General features: G+C 37.6%; 1 protein-coding gene across 2 annotated transcripts in view; it reads left to right on the forward strand.

Annotated features, from left to right (window-relative positions):
- thoc2 (THO complex 2) overlaps positions 1-12260 on the forward strand; it is a 141213-nt gene that overhangs the window by 62832 nt on the left and 66121 nt on the right. For both annotated transcript variants that reach the window (XM_072595309.1, XM_072595310.1), the window contains 4 exons: positions 3973-4014; positions 5959-6089; positions 6180-6281; positions 9523-9607. In XM_072595309.1, the coding sequence (XP_072451410.1) occupies positions 3973-4014; positions 5959-6089; positions 6180-6281; positions 9523-9607 (360 nt within the window). The remainder of the gene's footprint in view (positions 1-3972; positions 4015-5958; positions 6090-6179; positions 6282-9522; positions 9608-12260) is intronic.

The following is a 12260-nucleotide window of genomic DNA, read 5'->3' on the forward strand; positions in this document are numbered from 1 at the left end:
TTTTCAGAATTTTAGGAGATGGGAAGGAAACTAAAAAGCACAATCTTGAGAGCAGTAACCTTGGGATTATTCCCAGTGTCACATTAAAGTGAATGTAAGATTAGGAAGTTTGATCAATTGAACACATGACTTGAATGTTACAATTGAATTTGGAAAGTAGGAGCGAAAGTAGACCATCCTGCCCGTTCATGGCTGATTAGTTTATGGCTGATCTTTGTCAGTTCGAATTCCGCAATCCCGTACATTTCTGACAAACTTTGTTTCTTATTAGGCAGGGGAGTCATAGAGTCATATAGCATGGGAGCAAATCTTTTGGTCCAAATTGTCCATGCTGACCAAGTTTCCCTAACCAAAGTTAATCCCACTTGCCTGTATTTGGCCCATATCCTTCTAAATCTCCCCTATCCATGTATCTGTCCAAATGTCTTCTAAATGTTGTAACTGTATCTGCATCTACAATTCCTTTGGTAGTTCATTCCACGTTTGAACCACCCTCTGTGTGACAAGTCCCTTTGAACCTCTCCTCTCACCTTAATACTATGCCCTGCAGTTTTGAACTCACCTACCCGAGGGAAAAGATCTTTGCCATTCACCTTTTCTATTCCCCTCAAGATTTTATAAATGCGCTTAAGATTACCCCTCAACCTCCTGTGCTCCAGAGAAAAAAATCCACACCTATCCAGCTTCTTTTTATAATTCAAATCCTCCAGTCCTGATAGCATTCTTGTAAATCTTTCCTGAACCCTTTCCAATTTAGTAATATCCTTCCTATAGAAGGAGTCCAGAACTGTACACAGTCCTGAAAAAAGTGTCCTGAACAATCACTACATGACGACCATTGTTCAATGGTCTGAACAATCAAGTTAAACATGCCAGTTGCCACCTTCACCATCATGACAATCTGTGATGCAACTTTCAAAGAATTATGTACCTGAATACCTAGGTATTGATGTTCAACAATACTACCTAGGATCCTACCATTAACTTTCTAAGTCCTGCCCTTGTTCGTGTTACCAAAATACAACACTCGCATTTATCCAAATTGAACTCCATCTGCCATTCTTCAGCCCATTAGCCCAATTGATCAAGATCCCTGTGTAATCTTAGATAACCTCCTTCACCAATCATATCACCAATTCTCTGTCTTAAAACTGTTCAGTGCTTCTTCCACCACTCCAAAGCTGCACAGCCTTCTGAGAAAAAACAAAATCATTCAGCCCTGTCCTATTAAGGGCAACTGCTGATTTTAAAGCCATGTCCCGAGACTCATGAAGGGACATTCTTTCTGTCTGCACCTTGTCAAAACCATTCTTGATCATATACCTGTGAGTTAAGCCATTGACTTTACTCTTCACAACTAGCCAAACTACCTAATCTGTCCTCAGACAGCTGACTCCTTCCAAGTATCAGTCCAATATATCTCTTTTAAATTACCTTCGTACATGAGTGAGCTTCCTCCGATTAGGAGAGCGAAACGACATATTTGTTCAAGATATTGTCTCACTAATGGATGACTGAAGCATAACTGTTACTTTTAATTTCAATTCCTCTTGGAATAAAGGATAGCAAGCCATTACCCTGGATAAGTGCACTTTCAACAGCACTCAAGAAACTTGACATTATCCAGAACAAAGCAGTCTACTTGTTTGGCACACATTCTTGAAGAGCCACTCACTCCACCATTGATGCACAGTCGCAGCCATGCTTATGGTTTGCAGGATACCCTCCATAATTCATCAAAGGTCTTTAGACAGCACTTGCCAAACCCACAACCAATATCATCTGGAATGACCAGGTCAAGCATAAACCTAGGAGGACCACCACCTGCAGGTTCTACTCCAAGCTGCACACTGTTGTGGTTTGGAACTATATCGTAATGCCTTTAGTGTCCCTTCCCGATGACATCATTGGTGTATCTACACCAAATGGATTGCAGTAGATCAAGAAGGCAGCTTACCATCACCATCTCAAGGGCTGTAGGGAATGGAGAATAAACACTGGTTCAATGAAAAATAAAAATGCTCAAAACCCTGTGCACCATAGATTTCCACATTGATTCTGTTTAAGTATTACTCTGCTTTTCAATTCATCCATAGTGAACAGATCAATATTTTCCTACATTATACTCCATCTGACAGCTTTTTAACCCATTCACTCAACTCACCTGTTTCTGCTTGCAATCCCTTGCCGTCTTTGCTAGATTCTTTGCGAACTGTCTTTGTGCTTTTGCTTCTCACATGCTTTAATCCTTGAGGGCCCTGCCACCCTTCAAGAGAAGGCATCAGAAGCATTTGGATGGTTTCTGGGATCTGGACAAGCTAAACCATTTACATCTTAACAGGACTGGGACTGATACCTTCACAGAGAAATTTAGTGGTGTTGAAAGTTTGAAACTAGCCTGATGTTGGGATGGAAACCTCAGGAGGAGCTCAAATTTGATGGGAGTAATGCTGCTAACATGAAGCAGAAATAAGTGAATTAAGAAGAGAAGCAAAACAAAGGCTAGCATCAGCTAGGCTGAGCATGAGGAATAATGTTAAAAATACAAAGTTAAGAGCACTCTGCTTGAATTCACACAGTATTTTCAAGGAGGTGAATGATTTCAAGGCACATATTGAGCAAATGGGTATAATTTAACTACTGTTACAGAAACACAGCTGTATATGACCAAGACTGGGAACTGAATATTCAGGAATATTGACATTTTGGAAGAATACGCCAAAAGGACAAGGAGATGATTTTGTAATGATGATAAGGGGTGGGATCAGTGGATTAGTAAGGAAGGATCTCAGAACGGAAGAACAAAATGTGGAATCTGGGTGTAGATGAGAAAAAGCAAGACGCAGCAAATGCCAGTAGGAGTTGTTTATAGGCCACCAATATTGTGGATCACAGTATTAATCAGGAGATTAGGGAAGCATGTAGAATCGATGATATGATGATCATGGGAACTTCAGCATGTATGTAAATTGATAAACATTAGGAGCATAGTGATGTGAATGAGGAGTTTCTGAAATGTTAGGAATGGATTTTCTACACCAGTATTTTTCAGTTACTAATTACAGCATAGGCTACTTTAGATCTAGACTTTTATAAATGAAGAAAAAACAGTAATTAAGTCTCTTTTGCCTCAACCTTCAGGGATGTGTGACCATTATATGATAGAATTTTACGTTATGCTTAAAATTAAGGTAGTTCAGTCAGAAGCCAGAGTATTAAATTTGAGTGAAGGAAGTTTTGAAAGTATCATGTACAAATTGGCTTTGGTGGTTTGGGAAAGTAACAGGCATGTTGGAACTTCAGCAACAGATGGTTTGTAAATAATTATTTGATAGTTTAGAGCACTGTACATTCCTTGAAGGCTCAAAAACATCCTAACTGTGGCTAACAAAAGAAATTAAGTATTTTTACAAAATTAAAAGTAAAGTAAAATGTTGCCAGAATAAATCGTAAATTTGAGCATTAGGAGGAAATTTGAACACCGCAAATGGGAAGCAGCCACCATTTTCTTTTTACATACTGATAGAGCTTTTTCAGTGTGTTTTTACGTCTTTTGTTACTTAACATCATACTCTAATCTGTCTCCCTCAGCTTCTTGGTTCCCATTTGCTGTGCTCAAAATTTCTTCGAATGCTCAAATTTATGATTTATTCTGGCAGGATCGTAGCACTTTTCTTTGAATTTTGTAAAATATTTAATTTGCTTTTGTTAGCCATGGTTAGGATGTTTTTGTTGTTCTTTGTGCCTTGAAGGAATGTATAGTTGCTCTAAACAGTGAAATAATTAATTAAAAATTATCCAAAAGACTAGCTTGAACGTTTTATATTTGTCATTGTTATATCGTTATGTTGTAGTGCTTCTGATTAGATATGAAAAACCAACAGTTGAAGTGACAAAAGTGGTACAAACCTAGTCATTGTGTTAGCTCTTTGTTAAACAATGGAGTTAACACATTTTATCATTCATTTGTAGCATTCATCAGATGGCAGTAAACCAGATGACAAGGAAAAAATGGTAAGTTCTCATATTTCATTGAAGATCAGATTGTGCATATTTCTTGCTCCTACATTGTGTAGGAATGTTGTTAAATAATCTATTCAATATATTGTATTAGGTTTCTGAGAAAAATGTCCTACTAGAATGTCTTTTTTTATTTGACCACTTAAGTATCTTTTTGGGTAACCTATATCAAGCTTAGTTGGTCTGGCAAATATTATTGTTATAGGTCTTGTATTAACAGGAAACAATAGCTGGTTATGCGGCAAAAATGTGTAACTACTAAAAATAGCAATAGTTGAATGATGTGGACTGCCAGGGACTACAACTTCTTTGCCTTTGCTTTGACTCCTTTTTGACCGTGAGAAATTAATGTTGGACAGCTGCGTTCAAAATTTTTAATGTCAAAGGGGAAAAAACCTATTTATCTAGTATCTTAAATGGCATCTGATTTTAAGTTCCAAAATTACTTTTGAAGGGCAGTCACTGTTGCAATGTTGTTAATAATGGCAGCAAAAATCCACAATTCGCAGTAGGGTTTTTTGTTCACAATTTTGGTTCGGACACGGGGGTAAAGTTTCCATTCTTTTCGTTGAATACTGCCACACATGATAACATGATCATGGCTCCATCATTTTCCTGTTGAGTTTCTTGGCTCAGATTGGCTGAAACAAAAATAAATGCATGTTCGAAAAATAAGTTTGAGATTGTGTGAAACAGGTGACATGGGAATTTTTATAACTAGTTTATAGTATGATATCTAAGTTAAGTTTAGACTAAATTACTAATGTTTTTGAATAAATTTCTCTGGTCCCCTTTTTTATTGCAAACTTGAATGTGTTTTAAATAAGTTAGTTAATAATTTGACGTCCTTTTAAAGTAGCATTTTACAGATATGTACAGTGACGTTGTGCTATGTCAACGTCAGATAACTGAGAATTCTAATCGTGTTGAAGTCATCAAATAGTCCCATTGACAGAATATCAAATCCAATTGAAAAATGCCTGTGATAAAAAACAAACTCTGAATTAGCCAAAATTGGAAAGATGCACTATTGAATCAGCTGTCTTAGTAAACTACTTGCAATTGCTTGATCTGCAAAGTGGGCACTTTAAGGGGAAAAGGTCCTCTTGGACAGATTGTAATTTGAAAAGGTAGAAATATTCAGAGCATTTTCCAGTTATACTCTTGATCCTGTTCATAACTCATTTACTGTCTGTCACCATTTTGTTTTAAACTTGTCACCTTTTCACAAATCAACCTCAGAGCATTTGTAATCCAAGACACTGATACACTAATTCCACGTTTATTTTCTCTTATGTCAGCTATGAGGTTGTGTGGGTGCCACCTCATGTTTTAATTCAAATTTTGCGAGAATTCTCATTTGACGTGTCAGCAATGTAACGTTTGCAGATCTTTAGTGTAGTTTCTTGGTTCAGCTTACTTCCATTGTACTTTGGTGTGTTTCGAAAATGTTAATGACAGTTTAATTGTACATTAGCACAGAATCTTGGAAATTGAACATAGAACATTTTGTATCTTATGTCAAAGAATTGAATTGAAGATTGAGCTTGAGTTTAATTTTAGTCCTAAGATTTATTTCTTTTGGTTACATTCTTAGAATAAGCTGACATCGAAATGAAGAAGGTCTTAAAGGCAAATGAGATTTTTATCATGTTGAATATTAAATTTATTGCGTATCAGTACTTCTTGGATATTTTGTTTGTAGTGATCTTTATAATAATTATGAATTGCTCGTTCACATCTCCCTCATTGAAAGAGTTAACTTTTAATTGAGCGAAATGTCTTATACCTGAAGACAGATTAAACATTATCAAATTGTTAAATTTAGCTGAACCACTGTTAAATAGGCCACTTAATAATAGGCAGATTGCATGTGGGATTGATTTTAAATGAAATATTCTGAAACACTAACCAGGTAATTGTTCTTTAACTCTGCAGGATTCACTTGTGAGTTGTTTCCTCAGTATTACAGATCAAGTGTTGCTGCCATCCCTTACATTAATGGACTCCAATGCATGTATGTCAGAAGAGCTTTGGGGAATGTTGAAAACATTCCCATACCAATACAGGTGAATGTCATGCAGGAGCATTTAAATATATTGATTTATTCATGTGTAGTGACACTATGGCTGCTTAATGCTTAAATTTGTTACTTTAAGGTACCGTTTATATGGACAGTGGAAAAATGACACCTACAGTAGCCATCCTCTACTGGTCAAAGTCAAAGCTCAGACTATTGACAGGGCCAAGTATATTATGAAGTAAGTTCATGTAATTCCTATGCAAAGACATGTTATGGAAAAAATTCACTTTTCTAATCATATCTGTGTGAAAAATGTTAGCATTTATTTGTTAGCATCAAATCATATTTAATTTAACAGATTTTTGCACAGCCTTTCTTAGGAACAAACGATACCTTATTCTTTCTTATATGCTAATTTACCAGATGACCGAGATCAGTCTGCTTTGCTTTATGACAAGATTAGTAAAACTCTGATTAAAATGTTTGGATTTCCCCTGACACATTCTAAGACTTATGAACAGCCTTCTTTCAAAATTTCTTTCTGACTTGAAAAACCAATCGTGTTCTGTTTGTGCAAGAATAATGTCTTGGTAGAACACTTAAAATGTTCAGTGGTAGCGAGTTTTGAGAAGATTTGGATCTCAGGTTGAGGTTCTGGATGGATGTTTGCTTGCTGAGCTGGAAGGTTCATTTTCAGACGCTTCGTCACTATACTAGGTAACACCTTCAGTAAACCTCCGGATGAAGCAATGCTGGTGTTTCCTGCTTTCTGTTTATATGTTTGGGTTTCCTTGAGTTGGTGATGTCATTTCCTGTGGTGATGCCATTTCCGGTTCTTTTTCTCAGGGGGTGGAAAATGGGATCCAAGTCACTGTGTTTGTTAGAGTTCCAGTTGGAATGCCATGCCTCTAGGAATTCTCGTGCGTGTCTCTGTTTGGCTTGTCCTCGGATGGATGTGTTGTGCCAGTCGAAGTGATGTCCTTTCTTATCTGTATGTAAGGACACCAGTGAGAGCGGGTCATGTCATTTTGTGGCTAGCTGATGTTCACGTATCCTGGTGGCCGGTTTTCTGCCTGTTTGTCTAACGTAGTGTTTATTACAGTTCTTGCACAGTACTTTGAAAATGACATGAGTTTTTCTTGTTTGTATATGTTCATTCGCTGCTGTCGTAGTATGTTAGTGGGTTTGTGGGCTACCATGATGCCAAGGGTTCTGAGTAGTCTGGCAATCATTTCTGGGATGTCTTTGGTGTAGGGGAGAGTGGCTAGGATTTCTGGGACACGTTTTGTCTCCTTGTTTGGGTTTGTTGCTGAGAAATTGGCAGACTGTATTCATTGGGTACCCATTCTTTTTGAATACACTGTATAGGTGATTTTCCTCTGCTTTCCGTAGTTCCTCTGTGCTGCAGTGTGTGGTGGCTCGTTGAATGTTCTGATGCAGCTTCGTTTGTGAATGTTGGGATGATTGCTTCTGTCGTTCAATATTTGGTCCGTATGTGTTGTTTTGCTGTAGATGCTGGTTTGCAGTTTCCCATTGGCTGTTTGCTCTACTGTGACGTCGAGGAATGTTCAGTGATGTTTAAAGGCCAAGATGCAGAATGAGTAAAATTGGAGGAGTTTCCTGTTGTCCAAGAAAACCTGTCCTCTTCACTCAACACAGCTGAAACAGATTAAATTCCTGTTTGTGAAGCATGAAAGTTTCTCTCTATCTGTGAAAGCAATTTATTTGTCATTGTCTTTATCATAGCCCAATTATGTGCAAGGCTGTAATGACATTTAAATTCTTATTTCTGGTTCTACTTTAGTTTGTCAAAGTTTATGGATGAGTTGAAATATTGTTGTTTGTTTTGCAGTGGTTAGTAATAGATTTTGAGAAACAATCAACTGCAACAATAACGTTAATCATCTCATGATAAAACTAGAGTGAAAGCCTTTTGCGATGTATTGAGAAACATTATCTGAATTTAGTTGAATTATTTTGTTAAATTTCAAGCAACCAGTTTTAAGCACTTAAAACTTCTTCCAAAATAGAAAGCAAAATAAAAAGAAAATGTTACTTACTTGAACTATTGCTGTAATCTTACATTATATTTACTGAAGTAGAAATAAAGCTTCATACATGAGGGCTTCATTTGGATTGTACGCTGTTAATATTAAAAATTTTGACTTGCTGCACAGGAAATTAAAAGTACAGTGTAACCATGTTAATCTGTCAAGGTATAAAAAATTTACTGCCTTGCTGGAAAGCGAATGTGAGATTTCTTCAGTACACTGACATTTTCTGATTCAGTTTACTATTTCCACACCCTAACTTCGTGCTCTATAACTAAAACTGAAGTTTAATGTTGCTTAACTTGATGTTTGAAATTAACTTTTGTGATATTATTAAGTACAATTTTCAAGAGTTATTGGAGACCTAAAATTATCATTAGAGTATAAGATGTCTTGGCAAGGCCAGTGAGATTTTTGAAGCAGTCTATTTTTCTATTCCTCTCGGCAGCCAATTTTACATAATTGGATTGCATCTCTGACAACACTGAATACACAGGTTGCACTTTTATTATTTGTACAAGAAAGGACTTGGTAGAATGTTATTCAGCCCTTTTTAAAGAATAAGGCACGTGGTCCTGCAGTGTATTCTTACCTTTTTGATGGTACCCATTCTCACCTGCCATCAGAGCCGAAAACCTGTGTTTTGTCCTGAGGAGACTTGAGGCTATGTGGTGGTAAGGCAGTTGTAAGGGCAGATCAGAATGACAGAAAGTGCTGGTACTGAAGCACTTCTGCAATCTCATCGGCAAAATTGAGAATTTGGACTGTAGACAGTTTTAATGGTGGTTTCTACATGTGCAAGAAAAATAAGTCAGTGGTTTTTGTACCCACTGGTCATTGTTTTTGGCTGAATACATTGAATAAGTGATGCAGTATAATGTTCTCGTTTTGGATTTGATTAGCGGTGTAGAGGAAATATTTCTTTGTACAAGATATTTTAGCTTTGTAAGATTTTATATTCTGAGAGTTTACAGAAAGAGAGAATAAGTCATTAGGCACAATCCATATAGAGAGCTTTTATTGCAAAAATCTGATTTTAAGGATGCACCTTTTGATAGTGATGTGAAATATCCAGAATTGTTCTGCATGAACATGAAGTTAAGAATGGATTTATCATTCTATTTATGTGTTGATAAGTTCCAAGTTTAATTGCTTCCCTTGATTTAGATCAATGCAACTTTGATAGTTAGTCTGGTAGATTGATAAATTTCCCATTCACTGCCACCAAAAAGCTGTGGTTTCTTTTGTAGTCTTCTTACTTCGATTGAGCCAATAGCCAGTGGTGCAAGCCACTATTTTCATGATGTGGAACCCTTCATTGAATAAAACATAGTGCTTAGCTGATGACTTTTAACATAAATTCACAAGCTTTAAATCCAAAAAAAAAGTACGTTCCCTGTTTCATGTTTTTGCTGTTTATTTTTTCAGGCGATTGACTAAGGAAAATGTAAAGCCTTCTGGAAGACAAATTGGAAAGCTGAGTCACAGTAATCCAACTATCTTGTTTGATTATGTATGTGTTCTTCTATAATCACTAATATACAAGAGAAATTTCAATTGTTAAGGTGAATGCCAAAATGTAATGACTACTCTTGGGTCAGCAATGTGCATTTTAGCTAACTCTTAGGAGCTTTCTGGAATTTTGATTTGAATGATGGCCAGATCCATCTGATGAAAGAAGTCCCAACCCTTCTGGTTGTCCTCAGTCAGTTTGGAAAGACTTGGTCCAATTCCTAATAGTTCCAACGTGGTGGAAAGATCCTTGCCCTGTATTTATCTGGACTCAGAATTCAACACTGGCAGTGGCTTAACTTGCCATCAGAGAATTTATTCCTGCATTCAAAGCACCCACTGGTCATTGACACTGCAGTTAGCTTGATCTTTATATTTAAACTGAGCGAGTGTTGAAAAGCATATCTCGGGAATGTGGTGGAATATTCTCCACTTGCCTGAGAGGGATGACCTAGGTGTTAACCACAGACCAGAAACTGAGTAGGTTTAGCTGTAGACATACAATGACTCATAAGAGCAGTTTGGAGGCTAATAATCGTGCACTCCCCTCCTGTGTCCCCAAAGTTGCTGTCATCAACAAAGCTCAAGTCATTAATGTAATGGAGTAATTTGGACTTGTCTGGGTGAGTCCTTCAAAAACACTGAAGAAACCTAACACCCTCCAAGGCAAAGCAGTCCACCATATCCACAAACATTCACTTCCAACACTTATGGCAGAAGTATGTGCCATCTGTAAAAGGTACTGCAGAGTTCCCCAATAATCCCTCGGTCTAAACCTATGATCATTACTATTTAGAAGGCCAAAGGCAGAGGAGAACTGTATAAAACAATACCACAGAATCCATATTATAGGTGGAATGTGATTGCATTGGAGGGGATGGTCAGGAGATTCTAACAGAATGTTGCCTGAGGTGTTATGTTTTAGCCATGAAGAGAGATTGGATAGACTGGGGTTGTTTTCCTTGGAGAGGAGCATTCTGAGAGAAGCAACTTGATTGAGATTCCTGAAATTGAAGATGAGAGGCAGGAAGAAACTTTATTTTTCATTGGATGACGGGATTGGTGCTCAGGGTGCAGAGATTGAACATAAGGAGCAGGAGGTTTAGAGGGGATGTAAGGGTCGGCAGGGAAGAAACATTATAACGTTAAAGAGGTATTTGCATCTGTATTTGCAATACTAAGGAATGCAAGGCTATGGACCAAGTACTGGAGAATGGAATTAGAGTAGTTATCTTGTTGTTTTTGACTGGTGCAGATCTAATGGGCTGAAGGGCCTTTTTCTTTGCTATAGACCACTCTAACCTTTCTTGGAAGCACCATCCTGCAAGTTCCCCCTCCAAGCCACTCACCATCTTGACTTGCAGTATAACTGGGTTATAATTCTGGAATTGCATCCCTAATGCCATTATGTGTCCACCAACATCCAAGACAGAGGAACCGCTATTATCCGAATGTTTTGTTTGGATAATCAAATGTTTGGATAATCGAATGCCAGACAACACCAGTTTAGTCAAGCATCGGGATCTTGTGATCTTGTCCGGATAATCTGAAATTCAGTTAATCGAATGCCGGATAACTGAGGTTCCTCTGTAGACCGTCACTGTCATGAAGGCAACTCACCACCACCTTATCAAGGGCACTTGGGAGGAGTAGACAATAAATGCTGCCCAAAATGTGATGCCTCTATTCCTTGAGTGAAGAACCGAACAAGAATAAGATCGAGGAGGCCTGCTCTGCCAATCGATAAACATGACTGATGTGATTGTAACCTGAAATGCTCAGTCCTGCCCACCTATGATGACCATGCTTAATAATCATGTGTCCATTTCTGCCAGAAGAATATTCATGAACTGTATTTCACTACCTTTTCAGGAAGTGAGTTGCAAAGATTCATGACTGTCAGATACAAATTTGTTTCATTTCTGTTTGAGATAAACAGCACGTTATCTTTTGATAGTGACCCCTAGTTCATTCCTTTCCAGTAAGAAGAAACATCCCCACATCTACCTTGTCAAAACCCATTCAGGATTTTGTGTTTCATTCAAGTTGCCTCTGACTCTTTTGTACTCCAGTGGACATAAGTCTAGGCTGTCTAACCTTTCCTGAAAAAACATCACACCCTTCATACCCATTCTAAGGTTAGAGTAATAAACACCTTTTATGAACTGCTTCCAGTTTATTTACATTCTTCAATCACATGACTAATGCTATAAATAACAGTAAAATACTGCAGCAGCTGAAATCTGGGAAAAAAAAGTTATGTTGGAATAACTCAGCAGGTCAGGCAGTATCTGCAGTGAGAAAGAAGGTGAATATTTTAGCATGTGCAGAATGTACACAGTTCTCCAAATGTGGTGTCATTCATGTTCTGTACAACTGATACATAACTTCCTGACTGTTCTATTCGATTCCCTCTGTAATAAGTGATCATGCGCTATTTCCTGCCTACTTGCTGAACCTGCATAATAACTTTTCACAACTTGTGTTTAAGAACACGCTTTAAATGCCAGGGCTCTGCAGTCTCAACTGTGAGATGATATTTCTCTTTTATTCTTCCTGCCAAAAATGAATAATTTCCCATTTTCCCATGGAATACTCCTTTTGCCAGATCTTTGCCTACTCTCAACTTAACTGTATCCTTTTGTAGCCTCCTT

Source organism: Chiloscyllium punctatum, chromosome 25, assembly GCF_047496795.1.
Source record: "Chiloscyllium punctatum isolate Juve2018m chromosome 25, sChiPun1.3, whole genome shotgun sequence".
Classification (NCBI taxonomy): domain Eukaryota; kingdom Metazoa; phylum Chordata; class Chondrichthyes; order Orectolobiformes; family Hemiscylliidae; genus Chiloscyllium; species Chiloscyllium punctatum.